Source organism: Sander vitreus, chromosome 1 (genome assembly GCF_031162955.1).
Source record: "Sander vitreus isolate 19-12246 chromosome 1, sanVit1, whole genome shotgun sequence".
Taxonomy (NCBI): domain Eukaryota; kingdom Metazoa; phylum Chordata; class Actinopteri; order Perciformes; family Percidae; genus Sander; species Sander vitreus.
The window spans coordinates 38608989-38635288 of NC_135855.1; the positions used below are offsets into that span (position 1 = coordinate 38608989).

The 26300-nt window shown below is 41.4% G+C and overlaps 1 protein-coding gene across 3 annotated transcripts in view; it reads left to right on the forward strand.

Moving 5' to 3' along the window:
- The window catches only part of LOC144521039 (uncharacterized), a 35502-nt gene extending 11127 nt beyond the window's left edge, over positions 1 to 24375 (forward strand). The window contains exons 2-7 of one of the 3 annotated variants that reach the window (XM_078255274.1): positions 4555 to 4890; positions 10618 to 11047; positions 12498 to 12573; positions 17740 to 17818; positions 22532 to 22649; positions 23924 to 24375. In XM_078255274.1, coding sequence (XP_078111400.1) covers positions 10658 to 11047; positions 12498 to 12573; positions 17740 to 17818; positions 22532 to 22649; positions 23924 to 24292 — 1032 coding nt within the window. In that variant the 5' untranslated portion in view covers positions 4555 to 4890; positions 10618 to 10657 and the 3' untranslated portion in view covers positions 24293 to 24375. Of the gene's footprint in view, positions 1 to 4429; positions 4891 to 10617; positions 11048 to 12497; positions 12574 to 17739; positions 17819 to 22531; positions 22650 to 23923 lie in introns of those variants that run through there. The other 2 variants (XM_078255285.1, XM_078255265.1) reach the window with 2 other exon arrangements.
- The last annotated feature ends 1925 nt before the right edge of the window (positions 24376 to 26300 follow it).

Sequence of the window (26300 nt, forward strand, 5' to 3'; positions counted from 1 at the left end):
ACACAGACACACACACACACACACACACTGATTCTGAGCCATGTGAAGGAGTCTGTGGACAGACAAAGACAAAATAATTTTTTTTAAGGTTTCATACTTTTATATTATAGATTATTCTTTGGTTCTTTTGACTGGCAATGCAAGACTAACGTGTAAAACGGTCGCAGTTTGATTATGTTAAGGCACAAAAACGCTGGTTTGGGTAAAATGAGACACTACCTCACTTCTGGTTAAGAACGTGACGCTGATCGTGTAGTAGCTCAGTTTGCTCTGTTTAGTTAAAAAATTCATTGTTTACTTTTATTTTCAAATGGGACATAAACCCTGGTCTCCTGGGTGAAAGTCCTATGTTTGACCCATCCACCACCACCCCAACCTTCCTCATTGACGCTCTTATACTTCGTCACCTTACTTCCTGCTTTGCTTCCATCATAATGACTACAGCCACTAGAGGGCGCCGCTTTAAACGTAAACATAAGTCGTAATTGCTGCTTAAATAAACGACCTATGGGAATGTTTTTCGGGAGGACAGTCTCAAATTTTACAGTTAGTTTGTATTATTAAAATGGGACAGAGCTTGTGTTTTAAATCCCTCCACTGTCAGCTATTCCCCTCACATCACACACACACTTTGTGTGTTTGCACCTCAGGGTTAAGCTCCCACACAACTTCACTTAGTGCGCATCATTAGACCTGACATAGCATCGATCACTGGCTTTTCATCTCGCAGACGCTGCAGGAGGGCAGCCGCCGAAATCCCTTTTAATTACGGATGAATAGGATTATGTGGTTTTGAGGATTTCACTCCCTCCACTAACACACACACACACACACACACACACACACAGAGATTAGAGATAGGCCAATATATCAGTATCAGGTCTTTCATTAAATATCAGGTACCAGTTGACCTTTCACCCTGTGGATGTTACCATCTGATCGCTCTGTGGACTGTAAAATGTGTCAAGAAATGTTCTTAGCACTTTATGATCTAAGTGCTCAATGATGTATTTTATAAATGAATTGTCAATACTAAAGCCTAATGTATACTGTTGGGTGTACGTTTTCTTTTGATTTGCACTGGGACAAAAAATTGGGGCAAAGGCTAGCATTTCTCAATATACGATAATTTCCACATCAACAAAACAAAGACCCACGATCTTAACGACAAAACAAAACAAAAAGCTACAACACAGATATATTCTGGGATAGAAGAAAAACACTCTGGGTTGTTGGCATTTCTTTAAACCAATCACAATCGTCTTGGGCGGCGCTAAGCTCTGGACGCAGCGACGATTGCTCTGCAAAATAGTCTCGGGAAATAAGTTGTTTTGGTGGAACATTTGCACCCTGCAAAAGAAAACGCCACATACAATATTAAATGAAGTTAACTGTTGATACAATACAGTAACGTGAGCTACTTTTTTAAAGATTATTTGGGGCTTTTAATTGACAGGATAGCTTGAAGACAGGAAAGGGGAGAGAGAGAGGAGAGATGACATGCAGCAAAGGGCCGCGCGGAGGATTCGAACCCAGAATCGCTGCAAAGAACTCAGTCTACATGGGGCGCACACTCTACTGGGTGAGCCCCAACGTGAACTATGTATAATTAGCTGTATACATGGTTAAACCTCATTAGCTCTAACCAGTGTATCGTCGTGTGTACTTTGTTCACAGCAATCCTACCAATCAGTCCCAAAACATCCCAGTTTGAGAGGAAATGCTGTAAACATATTCTTTGTAAATCTTTACGATCATTCCCCGAAAGAACCAAGCAGGCCTGCCTTGTTGCACCGTCCAAATTTTCTTCAAAACTTGCAATTTTTCAGCGTGTAGCTCGAAGTTTGTTGTTGTTTTCCTGAAGTGAACAGAGTTTGAGAATGGCATCACACAGGCAATTTTCATGGAAATGTACTTCCGTTGATCCAGACTATATTTTTGACTATATTTTTTTCTGACTCATCAGATGACTCAGCTGCACCTAAGTATCCACTACAGCACAAAGGCTATGACTAACAGATGGATAACAGCCTTGAACTCAGTCAAAAATCTCCAAACGTTATATGTGCACGTTTTCCCTCAACACAACACCTAGACACCTAGACAGCTCGTTGTCTGCTTGTGCATCATAACGATTAAACACACTTACCAGTGAATGTTCACCATGAGTGGCCCAGGCCAAAATCCAAACCCTCTCTGAAAAAAAAACTAATTAAATGAGTCCATTGTTTATTATACTTCGGTGAATGGCTGAATGCTGAAGGTCATTGTTGGCAAATATGTGCAAAAGGCTCAAGGTTTCCTTTCTTCCCTTCTTCCAGTGTAATGTTATCACTAACAGGATATGATACACTTGAACGATCGTGGTTTCAGTGGTCTTAAGCTGAGTAGAAGTGCAAGTCATTGCCGAGAAAAAAGGAGCAGACTATGTAGTGGACAACTGATAGGCGAGGGGTAGGAGGCCACCAGAGAGAAGGCAGAGGATTTAACACAAAGCACTGTTAACTCCAGGGATCGAATGCATGTCACCAGGCTCTTACTGAAGCTGTCAGGAATTTTGGGTTGTTGACCTACAGAAATCTTTATTAAATTTGTCCTATGTTGTCTAAGTCTAACACTAAGACTAATGGGAAAAACAGCTTTTGAAATTGGTCCAGTATTAAGCAAGACCGCAAAACAAGCTGCAATGTCAGTCATTGGGAAATTGCACACCTCCCATTTCTGTCCACTAAAATCCTTTTTGTGTAACATAAAACAACCCCAAAATCGCCATTGCCAAACCCACCAGTTTACATTTAAATAAACAGTAAGTTTATCATTGTAAAACACACTTCATTCAAAGTCGACAGAAACAAAATAAAAATATCAAAAGCCGTCTCGGTTCATCTTTCCACTGTTCCAACAATCACCACTCTGGTTTGGTTGAAATAAACCCTTAATTCACCCATTTACATGTGGAAATATGCTGGCTCTATACACGCTAAAAGTATTGTTTATTTAAATGGAGTCTGGTGAGTTTGGCGATGGCCATTTCTGAGCTGTTTGTGGTTAAACAAAAATGATTTTACTCTTTCACAAAGTGTTCTAAGTCTTTATGTTGTTGTTACTGTGAGATAAACAACTCAATGCAGCCATGTGGGAACCTCTCGCCTCGTGATTCTCAAGTTATATCACAGCTAAATGACACTGACACTGACACTGACACTGAATGATACCGTTCTAAGCTCTGAAGAAGTTGACCTATTTGAATGCAATAGGTTTACTTTACAGCAACAAACAGATTACACATGGTAAGTCGGATACATTTCTCCTGATGGGGAAAGAAACTCACAAAACAAGGTCTGCAGAACAGACAAGATAATATTACAAGATTAGTTTCAAAATTCATTCTTGACAGCAGCTGACAATCTCACCTCAAGGCCCATTAAAGGGTAACTATGGTATATTTCGACCTGGACTCTATTTTCCCATGCATTGGTGTTTAAGTGACTAATGTGAACAAAAGTCTTTAAAATTGGTCCAGTATTGAGCGAAAAACGCTGTAACCGGCAGCCATGAACCGGGCTGCAATGTTACCCTACAGGACAAATGTTCACCGTCAATTTTGTCCACTAAAAGTTCTGTTTTTGCCGCTGACAGGCTCAGATTATTATTCTAAGTGTCTGACAACATTATGGAAAGGATCCCTACAGAGATAGACCTTTTTGTTAAAGAACAAGATCCTTTTTGTTTAACCAGAAACAGCCCAGAAATCACCATCGCTAAACTCACCAGACTCCATTTAAATAAACAATACTTTTAGCGTGTATGAAACCAGCATATTTCCACATGTAAATGGGTGAATTGAGGGTTTATTTCAACCAAACCAGACTGGTGACTGTTGGAACAGTGGAAAAATGAACCGAGATGGCTTTTGATAGTTTTATTTTGTTTCTTTCGACTTTAATGAAGTGTGTTTTACGATGGTAAAATTACTGTTAATTTAAATGGTTTCTGGTGGGTTTGGCGATGGTGATTTCTGGGCTGTTTAATGTTAAACAAAAAGGATCTTACTCTTTAACAAAAAGGTCTATCTCTGTAGGGATCCTTTCCATAATGTTGTCAGACACTTAGAATAATAATCTGAGCCTGTCAGCGGCAAAATAGGAACTTTTAGTGGACAAATTTGACGGTGAACATTTGTCCTGTAGGGTTACATTGCAGCCCGGTTCATGGCTGCCGGTTACAGCGTTTTTCGCTCAATACTGGACCAATTTTAAAGATTGTTGTTCCCATCAGTCACTTAGACACAAAAACATGGAAAAATAGGTACAAAGACGGACATTTCCAGAAGGTTCTTTAATGCAGCATTAATTTAGCCCCTCCGCTCGTCACGTGCTGCAGTGTGACTCTGATCCAACGGGAGAGCTTAATTGAAGGAACACGGGTCGTGGGCGTGACGCGGTAGCCTACATTGTTTCGTCATGACGTAAACACGTGTGTACTTTTTGTTTCCAACTGATTTTATTTAATTTTTTTCCGCAATGCTTTACCGTATGTGTGTGTGCCTGTGAGAGAGAAAGAGAGACAGTTTCCTGAGACAGCGTGCGTGTGTGTTTGTGAGAGACAGTTAGGGGCGGTGAGGAGCTCCAGACCGGCGCAGAGAGGAGAGAGGGTTGTGCCCCGCCCCTCTCGGACACGTTGCCCAGGGAGAGGCTGCACGGGCTGCATGGGACTCCTGCCCGCCCGCCCGCCCGCCTTCTATGGAACGTACACGTTTTCGGCGTTCCATAGCCTATCTTCCTGCGTCTGCTGGTTTCATGGTTTCGCTCCATAAGCAGTGAGCTCGGTCCTGTCCGCTGCATGTCCTCAACTCTCCGAGCCGGACGGGAAACACACGGTTCACTTCTGGTAAGTGACGGTCTGCTGCTCACACACACATGCACACACGCGCGCCTCACTGCTTTCAACCCTCACTACTCACCTGGGTTCATTAGATTTCATCATTATAATGAGAGAGGTCCGTCCCGCGGAGCTGAGAGGCTGCAGTGCACACATTAAAAGCCGGATTCCGGAGGTGATGTCTGCGGTTTGATAACTGCAGCTCTGCACCGCGCTGAGCACACACAGGTCAGGTTCATATCTGCGTCCTGAGCTGTAGGGCTGTAATAACGATTATTTTCATTGTCTATTAATCTGTCGGTTATTTTCTGTGAATGGTAAAAAATAAAATGTCCATTAGTGTTTCCCAAATCCCAAAATACCGTCCTCAAATGTCTTGTTTTGTCCACAACGCAAAGATATTCAGTTTACCGTCACAGAGGAGAGAATAAACTAGAAAAAATATTCAATTTAACAAGCTGGAATTTTTACACGTCCTCCTTTTTAAAAACGACTCAACCCGTTTTATTGATTATTAAAATAGTTGGCGATTAATTTAATAGTTGAGGACTAATCCATTAATCTTTGCAGCTTTAGTGTCCTCTGCTGGTTAAGTTTCCGCAGCATCTTTTTTTAAAATCAATTATGTTTTAAATGTACTCTATGATGTGTTTTCTGGGTATAAATCTGTCTTTATGTTTTGCTTCTAGAAAATGAATGTGTGGCTCTACATGATGGACCATGTCACTTATATCAGCAGCGTATGTGCATGTGAACTGAAACAGGTCCATGTGTTTGGATGTGTTTAATTACATAATGTTTGACGAGCTGCCCATTTGGAAGAGGCAGAGGAGGGGTATTAAATCTACTGGCCTGTATTAGAGCCCGACCGATAAAGGATTTTTAAGGCCGATATCAATACAAATATTTGGTGATTTAAAAATCCGATATTCCGATATATCCGCCGATATATATTTAAAAAAAATAATAATCCAGAAACGCGTAACAAAACAGATTTCCCTAACATTAGTTATCTGTAGTTATTTATGAGTTCAGTCAGCATTAAGGCTGTCAGCATTAACGTGTTAATCACGATGCGATTAAGGGCCGAGCATAACGCTCACATGCCGCCATTTATTAATTTATTTTACACTTCACTCGGCTTTGCGTCGTGCCTAAGAACGCCCCTTAGCTGTTCTAAAATCACTAGAATCTAGCTAGGCTACTATTTTGACCCTTTGCCGCAGCTTTACTTATCATCTAGCTGCCATACTTCCTCGTAACACATCCTGCTGCTGCTGCAGGCTGCAGGCATGATGGAGAAAGACAGCAGCAGCACAATTCTGAATGGAGCTTTTTATTTTCCAAAACTCCCGGACGGCTCGTAGACAAGTTGAAAGCCATATGCACGTTGTGTAAAGCCGAATTAAAATATCACCGAAGCACGTCAAGCTGGAGCTACCACCTACGAGCTAAGCATAGTAGTACAGTTAACGTGACTCAGGTTGATGCTAGCTGGCTCAGGCAAAGTACTATTTTGGAGAGTGCTACTTGCCGACCTGTGGATGAAACCAAATCCCAAAAAATAACTACAGCTCTTGCAAAACGGGTGGCAACTAACTGCAGACCTGTCAGCATCGTAGAAGACTCGGGTCTTAAAGATGTACTACGGTTGGCATGTTCTGAATTGTGCAATAATTGCAGTTAGATAGATAGTTTGGAAAATGCCTAATATCGGTCGGGCTCTAGCTTGAATGTTCAGTCATCCCGGGGAGCTGTGCTGTATTGTCTGCAGGATTCAGGCTTCATGTATACTGGGAATGTAAACAAAATACAGCAGCTTAGACCAGAGCTGCAGTTAGGATTTAAAAAAAGAAAATACTGAGGTCAAAATCCCCTATTTATTCATTTAACTGTTCAGTTATATTTGGTCTAAATTAGAGCTGAATCTGCAACCATTTTAATAACTGATCAAAGGTTGTTTTTTTTTTTTCAACCTGGACAAGCTAGACCTTCAAAACCTCTTTGAGACCTTTCAGTTTAACCAGAAACAGCTCTGGAGTCGCTGGCGCAAAACCCACCAGACTCCATTTAATAAAGCAATACTTTTAGCGTGTATAGAGCCAACATATTTTCACATGTAACTCGGTAAACTATGTGTTCATTTCAACCAAAACTAGAGTTGTGATGGTTGGAAAAGTGGAAAGACGACCCAAAACGGCTTTTCATAGTTTTATTTTGTTTCTGTTGACTTTGAATTAAGTGTATTTTACGATGCTAAAATGACATGGAGTCTGGTGGCTTTAGCCACACAATTTCGTGGCTATTTTTATGTTGAAAAAAGGATCTTAATCTTTAACAGAAAGGTCGACCTCCTTAGAAATCCTTCCCATAATGTTGTCAGACACTTAGAATATTAATCTGAGTCTGTCGGCGCCAAACGAGCACTTTTGTGAAGGTAAATACAAGCTGGACAACTGCCCCATTAACTTACATTGTAGCTTGTTTCGCCGCTGTCGACTGCAGCGATCTTGCTTAATACTGGACCAATGTCAAAGATTGTTGTTCCCATCAGTCACTTAGACACAAAAACAGTAGTTACCCTTTTATGCCATTTTTTTTTTTTTAGCCAATAATTAACTGTTACAATTAAGCTACTTACATGTGAATATTTGCTGGTTTTCTTATCCTTCTATCATAGTAAACTGAACATTTTTGGGATTTTGGGCTGTTCTTTGGTTGGAAAAAAAGGCTTTTGAAGACGTTAACTTTGATTTTGGAGAATTGTGAAGGACGTTTTTCCCTATTTTCTGATATTTTATAGACCAAATGATTGATCCATTGAGCGAGAAAAGAACCAAATAGATCATTGTCAGATTAATCCATAATGGAAATAATAGTAAACTCTAATCTAAATGCTGCTTCTAAATGCTTTCCCCCACTTTGCCTGGATTATAATTCTCCTGGAGAAATACTGAATACCTACATTTTACATTTTGTATTTATTTTTCCTGCTACTGACAACTAACTACTATTTTCATTACCTTCAGTTTAGAAAATGATGCCTTTCACAGAGCTCAAGGTGACCTCTTTAAACCCACTGTATAAAAGTGAAAGTTATTTCATTTAAAATTATATTTAAAAAAAGGCTAATTTTAAACCATTACACAAGATCAACTATTTTGATTCATCGGTTATGCCATATATTCGCTGCTTTGTAGACAAAAAGATTTTCTTCTTAATCTTTCAGCACTATTTTATACCTAAGAGCAGTCACATTTAAAGATCTAGAGATCAGCCAAACAAACATGAGGTATGATTTGTGTGTAAACTCCTCAAATTATTAAAAACCCAACATTCCCAGAAATGATACAGAGGACATGATTGCTGCCTTTGACTACATGCATAAACTTTGAAATAAAGAGAAGATCTGTTTCGTCCTTTTTATAGCAGTTTCCTAAATGTCTGCCAATTCCCAGAACCGATGACTGAAATCCATTATGTTTAGACCCATGTGTATAACTGTGTTTATTGAGACTTTTAATAAGTCTTAATGAGGCTGCATGTTCCTAATGCATCTTGTTTAACCCCTTAAACTCTCGATTCACCCCCCCTACATTTCTCCTTAACTTCTTAAACATTAAGGGCCCTATCTTGCACCCAGCGCGGCACAAAGCCAGATGCAAGTGTCTTTGCTAGTTTAACCCTTTTGTTGTCTTCGGGTCAAATGTGACCCATTTTTCAAAACGTCTATATCAGAAATATGGGTTTCTTTTTAACTACCTTAATTTGGATGATTCCATACATCGCGCAACAAAATATAGGATCTCTACTTTCCTTGACTTTTGGGTGTTTTATAAAAAAAATTTCCTTCCTTTAATATGAGTCTAAATTATTCATAATTTCTTTTTTTAACTCTAGAATTAGGTATAATTTCCTATAAATGAGGTGTACTGACCATAAATTCCAAAAATGAGTGTAAAACTGGTAATAAGTTGGTGTTAGTGGTGTTTATAAATGGTAGTGAAAAGAAGCGCTAAACGTAAAAAGAGACAAAAACATTGAAAAAAGAGAGAAAAATGTTGATAAGAGACGAAAACGTCAGAAAAAGTGTTGATTTTCAGGACGACAAGTACATGGTCGAAAGGAAGACAACACAAGGGTTAAGACCGATGCAGTTGTCAGTTTCCCGTCCAGCGTCCGCGTCGTTTAAATAGCAAATGCACCTGCGCCCATCTGTGCGCCCATGGGCGTGCTGGTCTTACAGGGAGGTGTGTTCAGGTGCATTCTGGGCGTATTGCTCTCTTGAGGCAGCGGGAAGTGATCGCGCCATTGACCAACAAAAACCTGGTCTAAAGTCAATAACGCAGCATTTCATTGTTATTTTAACAGCAAATTAGTAAAATGTGTCTAGGCTTATGCACAGCGTGTGCGCACTATGCTTGTTACACACACAGGGACGCACAGCAGCACACACACATGCAGAAGATTATAAATAAAAATATTACAGTGCAAATCCTCCATCATAATAGCAATTTGCCAAGGTCCAACCGCGCCTGGCTTTTAAAGGGAATGGGAGATGATCTCTGATTGGTTTATTGCATGTTACGCCCAAAACACACCTCTGATTAATGAAGACACTAAGTACAACCTTTTTGAACCATGCGCCCGGCGCACGGACCCTTTTTTCCGCCATCAAACTAGCACTGCCCTAAACACACCTGCGCCAGGCGCTTCACGCCGTACGCTTAGATCATTAAAATAGGGCCCTCTGTGTTCTCATGAAGTAACTTTTAATGTTGTTAAAATCACTTCTTTCCACTCTGTCTGACAGTACAGGGTTCCCCCCATGTGTATGGCAAGCCTATGTTTCCCCCCACCAGGGCTGAGCCACTGGGGGAAATTGTTTTAATGTATTTTTAGGAAGTTTTTTAAAACTAGTGACAGCGGAGCGGCTCCGTTGGAAACTTAAGCGTGATTTATGCTTCTGCGTTAAATCTACGTAGATACGTGGAGACACGGACTCTACGCCGTAGCCTGACGTGCACCTCTCGAAAAATGTAATGTAATGCCGTGACGCATGTCGCTCGGCCGTGGCTTGGTGGCGTTGCATCCCCCCCCCCGACTCATTTCCTGATTCTCCTTCTCCATTAACATGAAATCAAGGAGAGGGTTAACTTCTCCTGCTACAGATTTCCCACCGTGGTCAGAAAGAACAGGAGAGACACGTTGTTTCTCCTGTTCTTTCGCTACTCACTCTGAAGCTAATCACCGTCACTTTCTCACTCGCTCTACCACACACACACACACACACACACACACACACACACGTGCCGGCCCTGCTATTAGATCGACGCACACACCAATGCACAAGTATAACCTTCAGGCCACTTACTGTACGTAGGCTATGGAGAAAGCTCTGAGTGGAGCCTCCGCAGAACCGTAAATCACGTTTTAGACGTAGTCATATTTTTAAATCTCCAGTTACCATCTAGCGCTGACTTAATGTAGGGCTCTATGAAATCTGTCTTTATAGCTATTTTAAATTCTCAATTTTGCGATTCTGTACATGCTTCTGTCATCACAGAAACTATTTGGCTCTACATTAATGCTGCCATCAGTCTTTGACTGGCCCCCAGCTGGGCCCTCGTCGGAAATAAAGACACTTGCCACTTGTGGGACACACTGCAAAGAAAAACGTTTCGCACACATTGAAAATATGTCGTTTGACAAAAGGTGTGTTTGTGTGCCCGGCAGGTCCGTGATGCTCTCTGCTGGCTGAGAGTCCAGCTCCAACATGTCGACCTCGGACTCGGATTACTCCATTGACTGGCTCGCCAGCGATGAGGATGACTACGACAGCCCAAAGAGATTAAGTCCTCAGCATGCAGAGGAGTTGCCATTGCCGCCATCATCCACCTCATCCTTAAAAGAGTCTCCTAAAAGCTGCTCCCAGTCCCAGCAGAGGAGGAGGAGGGACTACTGTGACTGTAAAGATGAAGGCCGCTGTGGGGTCAATGCTGACTCTCCAGCGGTCACTCCGGTTCAGGGATTTACGTCTGTTTGTGAGCAGCTTTCTGTGGAGTCACAGCATCATTCGACCAGGAAAAGAGCACACAGCGCTGGTTCGGACGGACTCTGTGAAAAGACTCAGCCAGACACTGAAAATGAACTATTCTCACAGAAGGTGAGATGTTTTTCATTTGCACAGTTATTATTCGTTCCACTGAGGGCTAATGTCTTTTAGGGGTGGGGGGGATAGGAACTGATACAGCATAGTATCGCGACATTTTCTTCTTTTTTTCTTTGGGAAATTGTTGAATGGCATTGAAGGGATTTAGGAATGGTAACTAACAAGACAGCAGAAGGTGAGGGCAAAGCCTGACATGCGCCGGATGTCCGGCTTTATCCTGGAAATGTACTTCCGTTGCACCAGACTACTCTTCACCTGCAGTATACCGCTGAAGGCCACAAGCTGCTGTCTGCCTCGCTGTTGGCAAAAATGTATACTTGGAAAACATAGCAGAAATGTAAGGAGCACAGGGAAGATCGAGGAAGAAAGTGGATGCACCCTAAAAAAGTAACTACAGCTGAGAGTAGCTGCAGGGAGGCTTCACAAGCCGGCCTGCTGATATCCAACAGTGTAAGAGGATCTGATGGTGCCCAGGTTTCATGGTTTGCTGGTGCTGCTGGGTCTCATGTATCTATGAAGGCGCCACACAGCTGCACACAGCTCGGCGAGCCACGTGTGAAGCTGTCGATTGCGATCAGTTTCTCCGTCAGCTTCTATCGGCTGTTAATGGCCACCTCACGTTGAAGCGCCTGTGGGCGTTAACCTTCCGTGTTAACACCGGACTAATGGTATCAAACGGGGGGCGCTTGTTAATGGGTTATTGTCACTTAGCTGTAAATCAATAAGCCCTTTTGAAAATGTAAGAAATTAAGATAAGCTGTAAATCATGTGCAGCAATACACACTGTTAAGAGACACACACACACAATTTTATGTGACTTATTTTAGGAACTCAATAAGCAGTGCAAGTAGCTATTACAAAGCATTTAGTCTGGATCAACGGAAGTACATTTCCAGGATAATTGCCTAACATCCGGCACCAGATGTCCCTCATCTTCTGCTCTCTGTGTGTTGCCGTTCTCAAACTCTGTTCGCTTCGGAAAACAACAACAACAAACTTCGAGCTAGCAAGCTACACACTGAAAATGTCAACTTTTGAAGAAAATTTGGATCGTGACAAAACGGCAGACCTGCTTGGTTCTTTCAGGGAATGATTGTAAAGATTTACTAAGAATATGTTTAGGTAATTTCCTCGCTAACTGGGACATTTTGGGACCAATTGGTGGGATTGCCGTGGACGAAGTACACACGGAGATACACTGGTAAGAGCTAATGAGGTTTAACCATGTATCAGCTCATTTAAATAGCTCACGTTACTGTGTTGTGTTAACAGGTAACAACCCAGAGCGTTTTTTTTTTCTCCCATCCCAGAATGCATCTGTGGTGTAGCGAGAATTTACACCACAGTGCTGTGGAGATAGAGCTGGCAATGCGAGACTAAAAAGCACCTAACTTGCTGCAGCACTGATGACATGAATGCTAACTCACTTATCTGTTCCACACAGTGTGTGGAGCTGCGCTGCTACATCCAGCCTCTGTCGGCCATCCTGCGGGGCCTACGAGCAGGCAGGTACTCTGAACGTAAGTGTCTAATCCCAGCTTTCACAATCCCTTCCTGTGGCACTCTGCAGGTTCCTTAATGGACACATTCTGTGCTGATCACTCTGCTAAAGATAAACCCATCGTGACGAAGGTTGATGCAAGAGTGGGGTGATTATAAAAAGCATTTCACAGGATGTTCTCCTGAATCAGACCCAGACGGCATGTAGAATATTTTACTGCTGTGTGGTGAAGTGAGTCAGTCCAACACTAACGCACCAACCGATGGAGGCAGCAGTAGAGCAGCATCTCCCGTGTTCTGCGAGGTAAAATGACTGTTTTTATCAAAGGAGTCTGGTGGCTTTGAAGAGAGCAGAGAGAACGGCCTCAGTAGAGCTGTAACAATTTCAGATGTTTCTATATAGTTAATTGTCTCAGAAGTAATTGTGATTATTGTGATTTAGTCAAATTTAAAAAAGATTTATTGATGGGTAGCTCACCTGGTGGAGCATGTGCCCCATATACAGAGGCTCAGTCCTTGTCGCAGTGGTCGCGGGTTCAATTCCAACCTGCCGCCCTTCGCTGCATGTCATTGCATGTTTCCCCTTTCATGCCTAAAAACTGTCCTGTCAAAAAATTATTAAATAAATAGTATGTGTGTGTGTGTGTGTGTATATATATATATATATATACACATATTATATATACATATATATATATATATATATATATATATATATATATATATATATATATATATATATATATATATAATATGTGTATATATAATATGTATATATATAATATGTGTATATATATATATATATATATAATATGTATATATGTATATATATATGTATATATATATAATATGTATGTATATAATATATGTATGTATATAATATATGTATGTATATAATATATAATATGTATATATATGTATATATATGTGTATATATGTATATATATGTGTATATATATATGTGTGTATATATATATGTATATGTGTGTATATATATGTGTGTATATATATGTATATATATATATGTATATGTATATATATGTATGATGTGTGTATGTATATGTATATGTATGTGTATGTATATATATGTGTGTGTGATATGTATATATATGTGTGTATATATATATATAGTATATATATATATATGTGTATATATATATGTATATATATGTATGTGTATGTATATATACGTATATGTATGTATGTATATATGTATATAGTATGTATATATATATATAGTATATATATATGTGTGTGTGTAAAACATGCCTCTTTTTTTAAAATCATTGTATTTTTCCCTTAAAGCTTTAGTGTGTAACTTTTGATAACGTCCCGTTACATTCAAGCCATTGCCAAATGAGTTGCTACAAAGACACACTGTCCCACTATCAGCTCCACACAACTCTCTCTGTATCTCTCAGTATGACTATGTTCAGAAGATTGTGGCGTCCGGTGACTTTCCCGCGCAGAAACTCAGGTGAAGATAATGACCTCTTCTGAAGAGTCCATCATGTTTTTTTAATCCTCCGTGTCCTCCTTGGCTACTGGCAACTGTGTGGAGGGGGGTGGGGGTGCGTGCGCGATCACGAAGGCTTGTATCATGTGGACGCGCCGACAGTTTTGTTGTCATTACTTTGAATTCCTCATGGGGGAGACAGAAACTACGCACTATAGCTTTAAATGAACAAAAAACTGACAATTACCATCAACAGTCATACACCTTAGGACCTTAGCTAATGCTAGCAAAATAATTGCGATTAAAGGTGCTGTAGGTAGATCCAGGACTTAGCCAAAAACTTTGAACATCGACAACTTCTCAGTCCTCCCCCCTTTCCGCTAAAGCCCAAAACGGTCTCTTAAGCCCCTCCCCCCACAAGGGAGATGAATGCGTGTGCATGAGCAGTGATTGACACGCAGTTAGACACCCCACCCCCCCCATCTGAACAGGGAGCTGTGGATTTTTGCAAATCGCACTCCAGGCTGTAGGTGGAGCCAGAGGAGCTGGATTTTTTTTTTTTACCTGCTTCATGTAGTTCTACTGGAACATAGGGTCAGTTTCAGCAAATATGACAGAAAGTTAGTTTTAGAAGTCTTACCTACTGCACCTTTTAAACAAAGAAACAGTGATTACTTAAAAAATATTACGATTAGACAATTATTAAATAATTGTTACAGCCTAGGCTTCAGTTGACTATGGAGAAGGAGCTCATCCAACCACACTTCAAAAGATCCAAATTATCCCTTCAACAAAGAGATATAAGAGTGGTATCAATCTTCTTATCTAACTCTCAACAAGAAAGCAAAAGAAGTGTGTTTCCTGTGCCTAATGTAAGTGCTGAATGCTGCTAAATGTACCTCCTGATTCCTCCATTATTGCCAGTGGAGTCTGCGTAAGATAACTGAAGATAGTTAATCTATATATGTCATAATTATAAAAGATCTCATTAAGATAAAGCATTCATTAGAAAACACTTTGAGAGTCATACAAAGCTTCTGATGCTGAAAGACATTATCTTCTTTTGATTCACTAAGTGATTCAAAGAATATTCTTCTCCCACTTAATACGTGTTCATTTAGAAATAATTAAAACTGAATGTCCACGATAAAAGACTCGGGGAGGCAGAAGACTGAATATCACAGCTGCAGAACAAACAAACAAAAAAAGGTTCAAAGGCCTCGGGTCATTTAACATCCTTTTTAAACTAAAAGTGCTTCAGAGATGAAAGCGTGGATCAAAGACACTCTGTTGTGCTTATAATTTCGGTGAGATATGAGCTTCAGAGCGGCTGTTTGCACTCCTTCCTGCACGCTGGGCCAAGAATGAGAGCGATAAAGTTTAGAAATAGATTCTGGCAACGAAACTCACCTCTTTTCCTTGTGTGAGGTTTGAGATGATCAGTGGTGGAAGAAGTATTCAGATCCTTTTACTTCAGTAAAGGTACTAATACCACACTGGAAATACTCTGTTACAAGTAAAAAGTATCTAAGTGTCATCAGGAAAATGTACTTAAAGTATTAATGGTAAAGTACTCGATGCTCGATTCCGATTATTTCAGGCGTGGAGTTGAAACGTGTCACCAGCTTATTTCACAGATAAGAGGAAACTTTTATATTTTCATTCAATGGCGATTTACAGTTTTTTACCGGGGTCTTTTTGACATAAAATAAAGCCACACTTTAGTGCCGCTTACTGTGCTCCGCAGCTGCAACACAAGTACCAGAAAAATTGGGGCTTTTTACAAGAAATTCTTCATAGAGAAACCAAAACCCAAAGTATAGAATGAAATATTACACTGACTCACTTACCGTTTTAATGTTTCCAGATGTTTGATATCAGGACGATGAGCTGACAGAACTGACAAGTTGAACGTTGTCCAATTAGAACGGACCCCACTCTGACGTTTTTTGGTGGAGCTGTTCATTTAACTGTCGACTCGGAAGAAAGCGAACGTTTTGACAATAAACTACATCAACACAACAGTATGTGGAGTCTGATCTGGACGGGCCCAACAACCTCTGAATAGTTTTACTGTTGTTACTGTTGTTAAATTGCAATGTGAGCGGCATCCATGTCCGCAGGATAATGTAAGAAGCAACTGCGACTACGTTGTGCGTCTGCCGTATTTCTGATACCGTGGTGGCAGAAATTCTACCATGGCGGGCCGCCACTACAAAGTCAACATAGAGGAAACGCTGCTTTTTTCATGTAGTTGTCCGATGAACCATACGTTAGTGGGAGTGAGAAACACAAGGCGTTGTGATATCTTAACATCACGGCGCTAACGTTACGTTAGTACGGGAGGAGCGAAAGACTGCGGCTGGGAATCGGAAGAAGGATGGAGAAATAGTTCTGACATGACTTTAAAATCGACATCCACCGAGCCAAAGTGCTCATGTTATCATTAGTTAGCTCGTTCTGGTTTCCTAACTGCGTCGCGAGTTATAGAAGCTCAGCTGGGAGCTTCATGGAGACAGCTAAAGTTAATGTTAGCTGCCCTACAGCTGTCAGAGTTAGCTTTGACTTCATATATTACCTTTAACAGCTATATTCTCAGTGACAATCTGCAAAAAAACAGGTTGCTTCTAAATCACTAAATAGTAGTGGCAGAACCGTTTGGCTTAGTTATTAATGCCGTTAGCATCGATAATGTTTCATTACAGAGTTCTCTGTTGATTTGTGTTTGTCACTGTGTGCGTGGTGGAATATAATGTAAACAGAGAGCGGCGTGCCAGAAATGCAATGCGCCATGACGTAGGTCCCCTTCAATGCCAGGCTGATGTTTGAAGTCCCTCTAGTGGACAGAACGTGTAACAACCACCACATGCTTATAGTGGCATTGACAATGCATAAGCCTGAGTAGTGTAATACATATTTATAACAGGCTGCATTTGAGCATTAAATATTAGAATATTATTTGAATATTAAAAAAAAACAAGTGAAAATCGAATGGTATTATAGAGATTGATTAGCCTGACGTCGTCATACTCATATTCTAGTCTGAATATGAACTTACTGAACGAACTTCCCGACCTTAAATGTTGTGGGCGGGGCTAAGTTCGGCTGGCATCCAGGCTACAGATTGATAGCTCTAGTGGAAGTACGGTGGTCGCTACGGAAACCAAAACTTGTTAAATTTAAATGTTAAAAATGTATTCAAAACCAAATTTTCCAAATGATTCCAATAAAAAATAATAAAAGCGAGTCCATTAGAATTGTAACTTTTGAAACGATTCCAAGCTGGAACCGGTTCTCGATGCCCAATCCTAAAAGTAACTAATAACTAAAGCTGTCAGATGAATGTAGTGGAGTTAAAAGTACAATATTTCTCTCTGAAATGTAGCGGAGTAGAAGTAGAAAGTGGCATGAAAAGAAAAGACTCAAAGTACAAGTACCTCAACGTTTGGACTTAAGTACAGTACTGGAGTAGATGTACTTAGTTACATTCCTCCACTGGAGACGATGCACTCAGACCACAATTCAGTCCGTATCCTATGAGGGATCGTCGTCATAAGACATTTTCTCAGGTAAAATATTCATCTGAAATGTAACCAACTCCAATCCAATCATCATGTTATTGATATATTTTCTAATATTAAATCAAACCACTGCAGTATCAAGTCATAAACCAGACTAGGAGTCTACAGCCTCACTCTGTTGACAGATTTCTCTCTTTTTCTCGCTGCAGGTCTCAGCAGTTTCCAGGAGAGCGTCGCAATGGACCGCATCCAGAGAATAATGGGGGTCCTTCAGAATCCAAACACGGGGTAAATACCTTTTAGAAATACTTCAACCTGCTTCACCGTCTGCAGGAGAAACCACAGCATGCTAGAACATGAGCCTTTCTTGTCCCAGATAAAGAAACTGTGTCCACGTGTCTGATAAACAGCAGTTAGAAGCTTCCAGTCAGGATCGTTTCTGAGATCAAATTGTTTTGTAGGGCTGTAGTCTATATCCACGACGTTTCACGTCCAGGATTGCTCTGTTGCCGGGGGAAATTCCGCCCGATTTCCGTCCCCTTCCTCTTCCTTTGTGTTGTTCTAACCTCTGGTGGATTTCTGAGGACTATGGTTAACTGCTCCTCAGATCTCTGCAGGGTAAATCCAGACAGCTAGCTAGACTATCTGTCCAATCTGAGTTTTCTGTTGCACGACTAAAACTACTTTTGAACAATGTTATCGCATATTTTCCTCATATCGTGCAGCCCTACTTGATGGCGTGTTTTTACGTTTTCATGTGGATGGAAGTTTTTTTCAACCTTGCTTGTATGGTCGAGATATTATTTTTTTTTTTTAATCGAAGGAGGAAAAACTTGTACGTGTGGACTAGGCCTAAATGTTAAATAAAAAAAAAAAAAAAACTGTATTTTAGTTTAAAATGTTTGAAGAAATGTGTTTAACGATCTGTGACTGTAACGAGGAGTAACATAAATTAAAAAAAAAGACACTTTCTACACAAACTCATTTCTCTTTCCCTGCGTCGTGTATTCCTTCTGGACTTTGTTCCACTTCCCGTAACGTCACAGAAGTGAAGAATTACTCCGAATACTTCAAACAGGCCGAACACATAAACATCAGGGAGCTCGTTTCCAGCTGGTCGCCGTCGGTGCAGCCTTTGATGCCGAGACGGTTGTTTGACAGTCCAAGGAAAACATGTGAAGCTCGTTTTAAAACTGTGATTTACAGCTCTATCTTCATCTACATGACTCTATCAGGACCGGACAGACGCACTGCACCCATGTGCTTCTCCGTGCAGATTAACCCTTGTGTTGTCTTCCTTTCAACCTTGAACATTTTTTTTTGTTGATGTTTTTGACGCCTGTTTTCAGTTTGTTTTTGCTTTTTCAGCGTTTATTTCTACGTCGCATATTTTCTGATATAAAACAAAAATTTAAAATGGGTCAATGTGACCCGAAGTCAACACAAACAAACGGGGAGAGTTATTTGGTGGTAAATAGAAGCTGCGGTGAACATCAAACAGCATCAGTAAGAAATTGGAATTTATTCTTCAACCATTCACACTTTAATATATATATATATATATATATATATATATATATATATATATATATATATAATATATATATATATATATATAATATTGATGGATTTATTTGCAGCTCCTCTGATCCGAAGTTGCTATTTTGAGTCTTGTATATGTTCCATCTTTGCAACGATTACTTTCATTATTGTCGATTTTCTCGATTAATGGATCAGTTGTTGGATCTATAAATTGTCAGAAAATTGTGGATCAGTGTTTCCCAAAAAGCCAAAGATGACGTCCTCAAATGTCTTGTTTTGTCCACAACTCAAAGATATTCGGTCTCTTTAACAAGCTGGAATCAGAAGTTTTACTTTTGTTTTTCATTAAAAATAATGACTCAATCCGATGAATCGATTATCAAAATAGTTGGTGATTAATGAAATAGTAGACAACTAATTGTTTAATCTTCACACCTCTAGTCCTTTTTTCTTTCAGTTGTGACTTTTGTCTCGAGAGATGCATCATTTTTTTTTTTTTTTTCCCATTAAAAAGATTTCTTCAACAACTATCGGCCATTAGTCCTTTATCGCTGCCTTCTCCCAGCTCCTCCTAATAGCTTTTTTTAAACTTTCCACTACGTATTTTAACCAAATATCTGTCAGTTCCCATCAAACTTCCCTCAGAAAAGTGACAGCCATACCTTTTAAGTAAAGGGTCTGAATACTTTCCACCGCTGCTCTTTATAGTCTCGACATGATGAAGTCAACTGTTTCCTTTAACAACATCATACTGAACATGGTCACAGTAAATTTACCGTGTTATGTGTGCTGTGAAATGGACATCTATGTTTGAACGGAGCTGGACCACACGGGGAGCACTGCAGCGTAGGTGGCTTCCAATCTGTCCCAATTTTGTGTGTGTGCGTCTCTCTCTCTCTCTCTCTCTGTGTGTGTGTGTGTGTCTCTGTCTGTCTGTGTCTCTGCGTGTGTCTCTGCGTCTGTCTGTCTGTCTGTCTGTCTGTGACGTCCACCACCAGAACAAATTGGATTTTTTTTTTTAAGGCTCCAGTTTTTCACATTTTATGACGACAATGAAGTTGGTTATTTAGGTCTTAATCGACTAAGATTACTTTAGTTGTTTTTTATGCCTTTTTATACTGAATGACTTAACAAACCTCTGAGCACATCTCTGGTAAACTCAAAAGATCTAAAGTGGTGCTTTTGCATGATTACACATCTGTCAAATCAACTAATCGATTACTCGATCGATTACAAAATCACGTGTGTGTGATTCAACTAAGAATTTCTTTAATTGAGGACAGCCCAATTTATTTCCACATCCAGCAGTAACAGAACAAAACAAGACATTTGAGGACGTCATCATGGGCTTTAGGAAACACTGAACAACATTTTTCACCATTTTCTGAGATTTTATAGACCAAACAACTGATCCATTATCCTGTTCAAATCCACCTCTTTTGCTTGATTTTCATCTATTTCCCTTTCCTCATAACAGAAGAACTGCAAGGCCAAAATGCATGTATGAGGCTTCATTTGAAACCTAACTTCCTCTAGTTTCTGAGAATGTGCTTGATTAGCATGTGATTAAAACACAACATACACTACAGCAGTTCAAACATGGTTCAAAATAGTTATTTTGGTGTGGCCGGTTGGCTCGGTGGGTGGAGCAGGCGCACATATGCAGAGGTTTGGTCCTCGACGCAGAAGGTCCAGGGTTCGAATCCGACGTGTGACGGTTTTCCTGCACGTCTTGCCGCACGTCTTGCCACACTATGCAGAACACAACACATACCTTCTACACCTTGTCAACAATACCTCTATACAGTTTCAGAACTCTAGTCCTAACCTAATGGGAGCTAGGGAGGTTTCAGTATTTGGTATTATAGGTGTCACTGGCCTGCTAGCTGTGTCTGTGTGTGGCGGTGGGCGGGGCCTGGGTGGCCGCTCTGAGGCTTACTGCTCTATTTATAGCCTGTGAATGAAACGAGGTCCTTCTCCTGCTGCTGTGTGTGTGTGCGCGTCTGTTGTGTGTGTTCGGTCACATTTCTCATGTGGACCTGAACATGCTCGACTTGTCCCCCTCCGTACGCGTCATGTGACGCTCGTCAGATAGCATCAGCATCTCATGTGGACCAGAACATGCTGGGAGAGGAATGCAGATATGCTCAGATCAGTCGGCCATATTTCCCCTCCTCTTTCTCTCTCTCGCTCTCTCTCTCTCTCTCTCTCTCTCTCTCACCCACGGCAGGCTTTTTATTATTTATTCAGTCTTTGTGCTGTTTCATGTTGTTCAACCAATCAGATGAAGCCACAGCAGCCTATGCGTTGGCAGAGGCTTTATGGGTCTTATGTAATGGCCATTGGCGAGACATCCGTAAGCCATCTGAGCTGCAGGGCAGCTCTGACTCTGTAATCTGCAGCTGAAAACTCCTCAAATGTCCCATTCAGGCTGAAGGAACTTCACGTCAGCACTCTGTAACCAAGTACATTTACTCAAGTACTTGTCTTGTACTTTACTTGAGTGTTTCCATTTTATACTATTTGATACTTCTACATCAGTAGATTTCAAAGTGAAATCTTGTACGCTTTTCTCCACTACATTTATCTGACCCCTTTAGTTACTTTTACATTAGTCTCGCTTTGCCAGACCGTCCACACGCTGCGGAGCGGAGGAGGGTCTGGCTAGTCCACACAGCATTCTGGGATGGGAGGAAAACGTGCTCTGGTTTATTGGCATTTCTTTAAACCAATCACAATCGCCTTGGGCGTCGCTAAACGCTGCACGAAGCCGCTCTAAAATAGTCGTGAGAGAGAAAACTCAGATTGGACAGATAGTTTAGCTAGCTGTCTGGATTTACCCTGCAGAGATCTGAGGACCAGTTAACCATAGTCCTCACAAATCCACCGGAGGTTAGAACGCCAACTAATGATAGACCGATTTTATCCGATATTTGCATTTTTACGTGCATCGGCCGATACGCGGCTGCTGCGTTTGCCGATAGTTTTGGTGGCGCCTGGGTAGAACGTGCAGGAGGGATTACACACCGGTCACGGAGTCGGTTCGTAATTCGGTCATAAATCACCCTTCTTCTTTACCCCCAGATGTTTGTTTTCTTCCGGTTTTTCACCAGCCACATCAAACGTCATCAACCTGGCCACTCCCTCACACTTTCAGCTCAGTCGGACATTACACAGACTTCATCCTCGCGAGCTGGCAGGGTAAAGACTATCTGATGTCCAATTCAACTGATTCGGACATTTGTGTTCTCACATACAGCTCCACCAGCTAATGTCGAGAACAGATACGTTCAGGGTTGCAGTGCATTGTGTGAAAGGGGCTTTTGCGTGTAGCATTTCTTGGCGCGTTGCCCCCACGTGTAGATCAGTGGAATAATGTTCAAAAACTAATGGCACGAGTGTGTTCTTGTGCATCGGAGTACTTTCTTCAACCTTTTTCTCTCCCTCTCTCTCTTCTAGTGGACGTTTCCTCAGCATTATACTGAAGATAGAAGAAATGCTTCAGAGTTGGTTCCCTCACATCAGACCAGTCCTGACACAGACAGACGACTCTGGCACTCCGGCTAAGAAGCAAAGGGTAAAGATGTTTAAAATAATACAACCGCAAGGATCAATTGATGAATCTACTCGTGACGAAGCAACAATTCTCATAAGCAATTTACCATTTCAGCTGCCATTTCAAGTGCTCATATTATGCTCATTTTCAGATTCATAATTGTATTTAGAGGTTATACCAGAATAAGTTTACATGGTTTAATTTTCAGAAAACACCATATATTTGTTGTACTGCACATTGCTGCAGCTCCTCTTTTCACCCTGTGTGTTGAGCTCTCTGTTTTAGCTACAGAGTGAGACATCTCACTTCTGTTCCATCTTTGTTGGGAGTCGCACACGCGCAGTAGCAAGTGTCTTCGGGCCTCCGCTCTAACTATTATGGTTTGAGGGCGCGCCACACTAGCAGCTAGGCGAGCTAGTGTATTACAAAGTGATGCAAAATCTTTGTGAACAGTGTTTTCTGTTGGAGATGGTAAGTCCCTTTGGGGTGGACTTTGGGCTTTTTCACTTTGTAAACCTATAACCAGCACAAAAAATATATATATAACGCCATAAAGGAAAGGGAAAACGCCACAGAGCATACTATGAGCTCTTTAAGCAATTCACAGCTTCTTAAAGGGCAAGCACTCTTAGTGGATGGAAATTGTAAGTGCGCAATTGCCCATTAATGTTCCATTGCAGCTAGTTGCTAGTAACCAAGGAGGACACGGAGGATTAAAAACATGGTGGACTCTTCAGAAGAGGTCGTTATCTTCACTCGAGCTTCTGTACCGGACGCCACAATCTTCTGAACATAGTCATACTGAGAGATACAGAGAGAGTTGTGTGGAGCTGATAGTCTTAATTAGCTTTGTAGCAACTCATTTGGCAATGGCTCGAATGTAACGTTTATTAATATCAAAAAGTTACTCACTAAAGCTTTAACGCAATGACATAATGTGACTATTTTGATCATGGGTTTCATACACTTTGTTATAAAACCTCTAAAAGCTAAAATCCAATCAGATGGGGACGAAATCTTGTCAAATGGGAGTCCGTTGTCTAATTTTTCAGTTTGAGCGTCCTTGACGTGAAAATAATTGGAAACCACTGGCCAAATAAATGCAACGTGGTACAGTAAAAGGAATCTTAAAACGATATGATTGGAAAGCGCTGACACGGATATGTCACGTATTGTTTAATATTTATTGTATGTGCATTTCTTTTTTGCCAGTGTTTTACTTTGTTTTGCAAATGGATTGTTGGTAAGTATAATTATAAAATGAAAGCTATTATTTTGTTCCGTTTCCTCTCCAGCAGCCTCATGCCTCCCCTCCTCCATCCTCTCTGGGGTCGCTCTGCTCCTCAGACTCCTTCCCCCACCTCAAATGTCTCCACCCGTCGTCCATCTGCTTCCTGAAGACGCCTGAATCGCCGCTCGGCCAGCCCGCCGCCTCCGCCTCCCGTCTGCCTGCACGCTGCAGCCAGGAAGAGACCCAGGACAACGCCGTCTCCTCCAGCACCGACTCTCACCCGGGGCCCCTGTGCCGCCTCGGTGCCAGCGCCCGCCTCAGCCGGGGGGCGCTGCCCTTCAAGATCAGCTCGCCGTGTCTGGAACGACTCCTGCGGGCGCAAGAGAGCATCATTGCTCCCAGGACTGTGGGAGATGGAGGCTGGTTGTCTTGAGAGAGAGAGAGAGGACGCTTTATGGGCTGTGGCTGAGACAGGATCTCATCGTGGTTTCCACAGACAATTCAAGGCCTTAAAAAGCATGTTTCAAAGTCTTCTACATCCTTTTTGTTTAAGTCTACAGACGTCAGGAACTCCAGCAGAACGAGTCCGACATGACAGGGCCTCGGTTAAATGGGCTTCATGCTTCTTGCGGTCGGGACGGGTCGCTGCGACCCGTCTGGTCGCTCATACTGATGGCGGTCAAAAGCAGCTGCTCCAAGAACGGACTTCTTCTCTCCATCAGCCAATCATTTCAACTAGGGCAGTAACGATATGAATCCAAAATCCCAACACTCAGATCCACGAACCTGTGTCGCGTGTGAGAAGACAGAATCACGCACACAGCCCTTCCAGCTCCCAGTTATCGAATTTGGCCAATAAGGAGTCTGTTTGTTGAAGTGGTCTCCCCGTGGATGGAAGGGTCTTCCTCACATTTCCGAGGAGAGTAAACGTAGCGGCTGAATTGGAGTAATAACCGAGCTAAATGAACTAAGACAAATTCGAATCGTGGGTCAAAAATCGTGATCTCGTGGGTTTGGTGTATCGTTACAGCCCTAATTGCAACGCGGTCTACGAGACCCAGTCCGAGTTATCACAACATTTTGGCGATGCTCAGCACGCCGACCCTCCTCACACAGTGGCCCGGGTCTACATCGCCCCGACCGCGCTGCCCGCAAGAAGCATGAAACACGTTTTAGAAAGCTGACTTTCAGGACACTTTAAAAAACAGCTGTCAGTGTGAGGAAACACTGGAGCTCTGTGTTCAGTTTTCACTAATATTTGAGTTGGATACATTTTTATCTTCTGATGAGTTCAAAGGTTAAAACAATATTGGCAGATTGTTACTGCGTGAACAAGTGAAGCAGGAATCATGAGCTCTGGGGTTCTTCTGAAAACATGGATCGAAATATTAATGAAGGCGCATTACATCTGTAGACTTTTTTTTTTGGGGATTTTTAATACTTTGACTGTTACCTTGTTTGATCTGCTTCTCTTTAGGTTTTTAATGATTCCTCTACCTCATGCTGCTGATACATCAGCACACCATCACTGTTGGGTAAAAACACCAAAACTTTACAGGAGTTGAGGAAAGCAGCCTTCCTTCTCGATATAAGGTATATTTTCTAATATTGAAATATCATGTGGCACAATTTACCCAAAGTCAGTCGCTGATTATAATTAGCTTGAAATCCTCAGAAGGGTTTTTAAAAGGTTTTATCAGCTCAAGCAGTTGGTAATGTTTCTCGATCCGCAGAGAACACCCAAAACGTTGATCGGTGAAGAGCTCTTCGTCTTTTCACGCTTCGCATGTTCAGAGACTTTCAGGCTGGTGAACAGTAAATATATATTTGGTCAAGGTGCCTGTAAACATTAAAATCTTAAAGGAACACGGCGCCTTATTGTCGTGGCGTGTCGTAACTCTGTCTGACGCCCCCACCGCTAGCCTAGCTTAGCACAGATCCTGGAGGTAACCGGCTCCATCTAGCCTACTGCTCCCAATAAGTGACAACATAACACCAACTTGTTCCTATTTACATGTTGTGATTTGTATAGTCACAGCGTGTACAAATAACAAGGTCACATGAGACACAGCCATCTTCTAACCGTATACAAACTGGGAACTATATTCTCAGAAGGAGAAGCACTGCTACTTGGGCGGAGTGATTAGCACAACACCTGAGAAGCCCCGTTGTTACTCTCTGCTCCTCACCACGGGGCTTCTCAGGTGCTGCGAGCAAATCACTCCACCCAAGTAGCAGAAGTAGCTGTGCTTCTCCTTCTGAGAATATAGTTCCCAGTTTATATACGGTTAGAAGAGGGCTGTGTCTCATGTGACCTTGTTATTTGTACACGCTGTGACTATACAAATCACAACATGTAAATAGGAACATGTTGGTGTTATTTTGTCACTTATTGGGAGCAGTAGGCTAGATGGAGCCGGTTACCTCCAGGATCTGTGCTA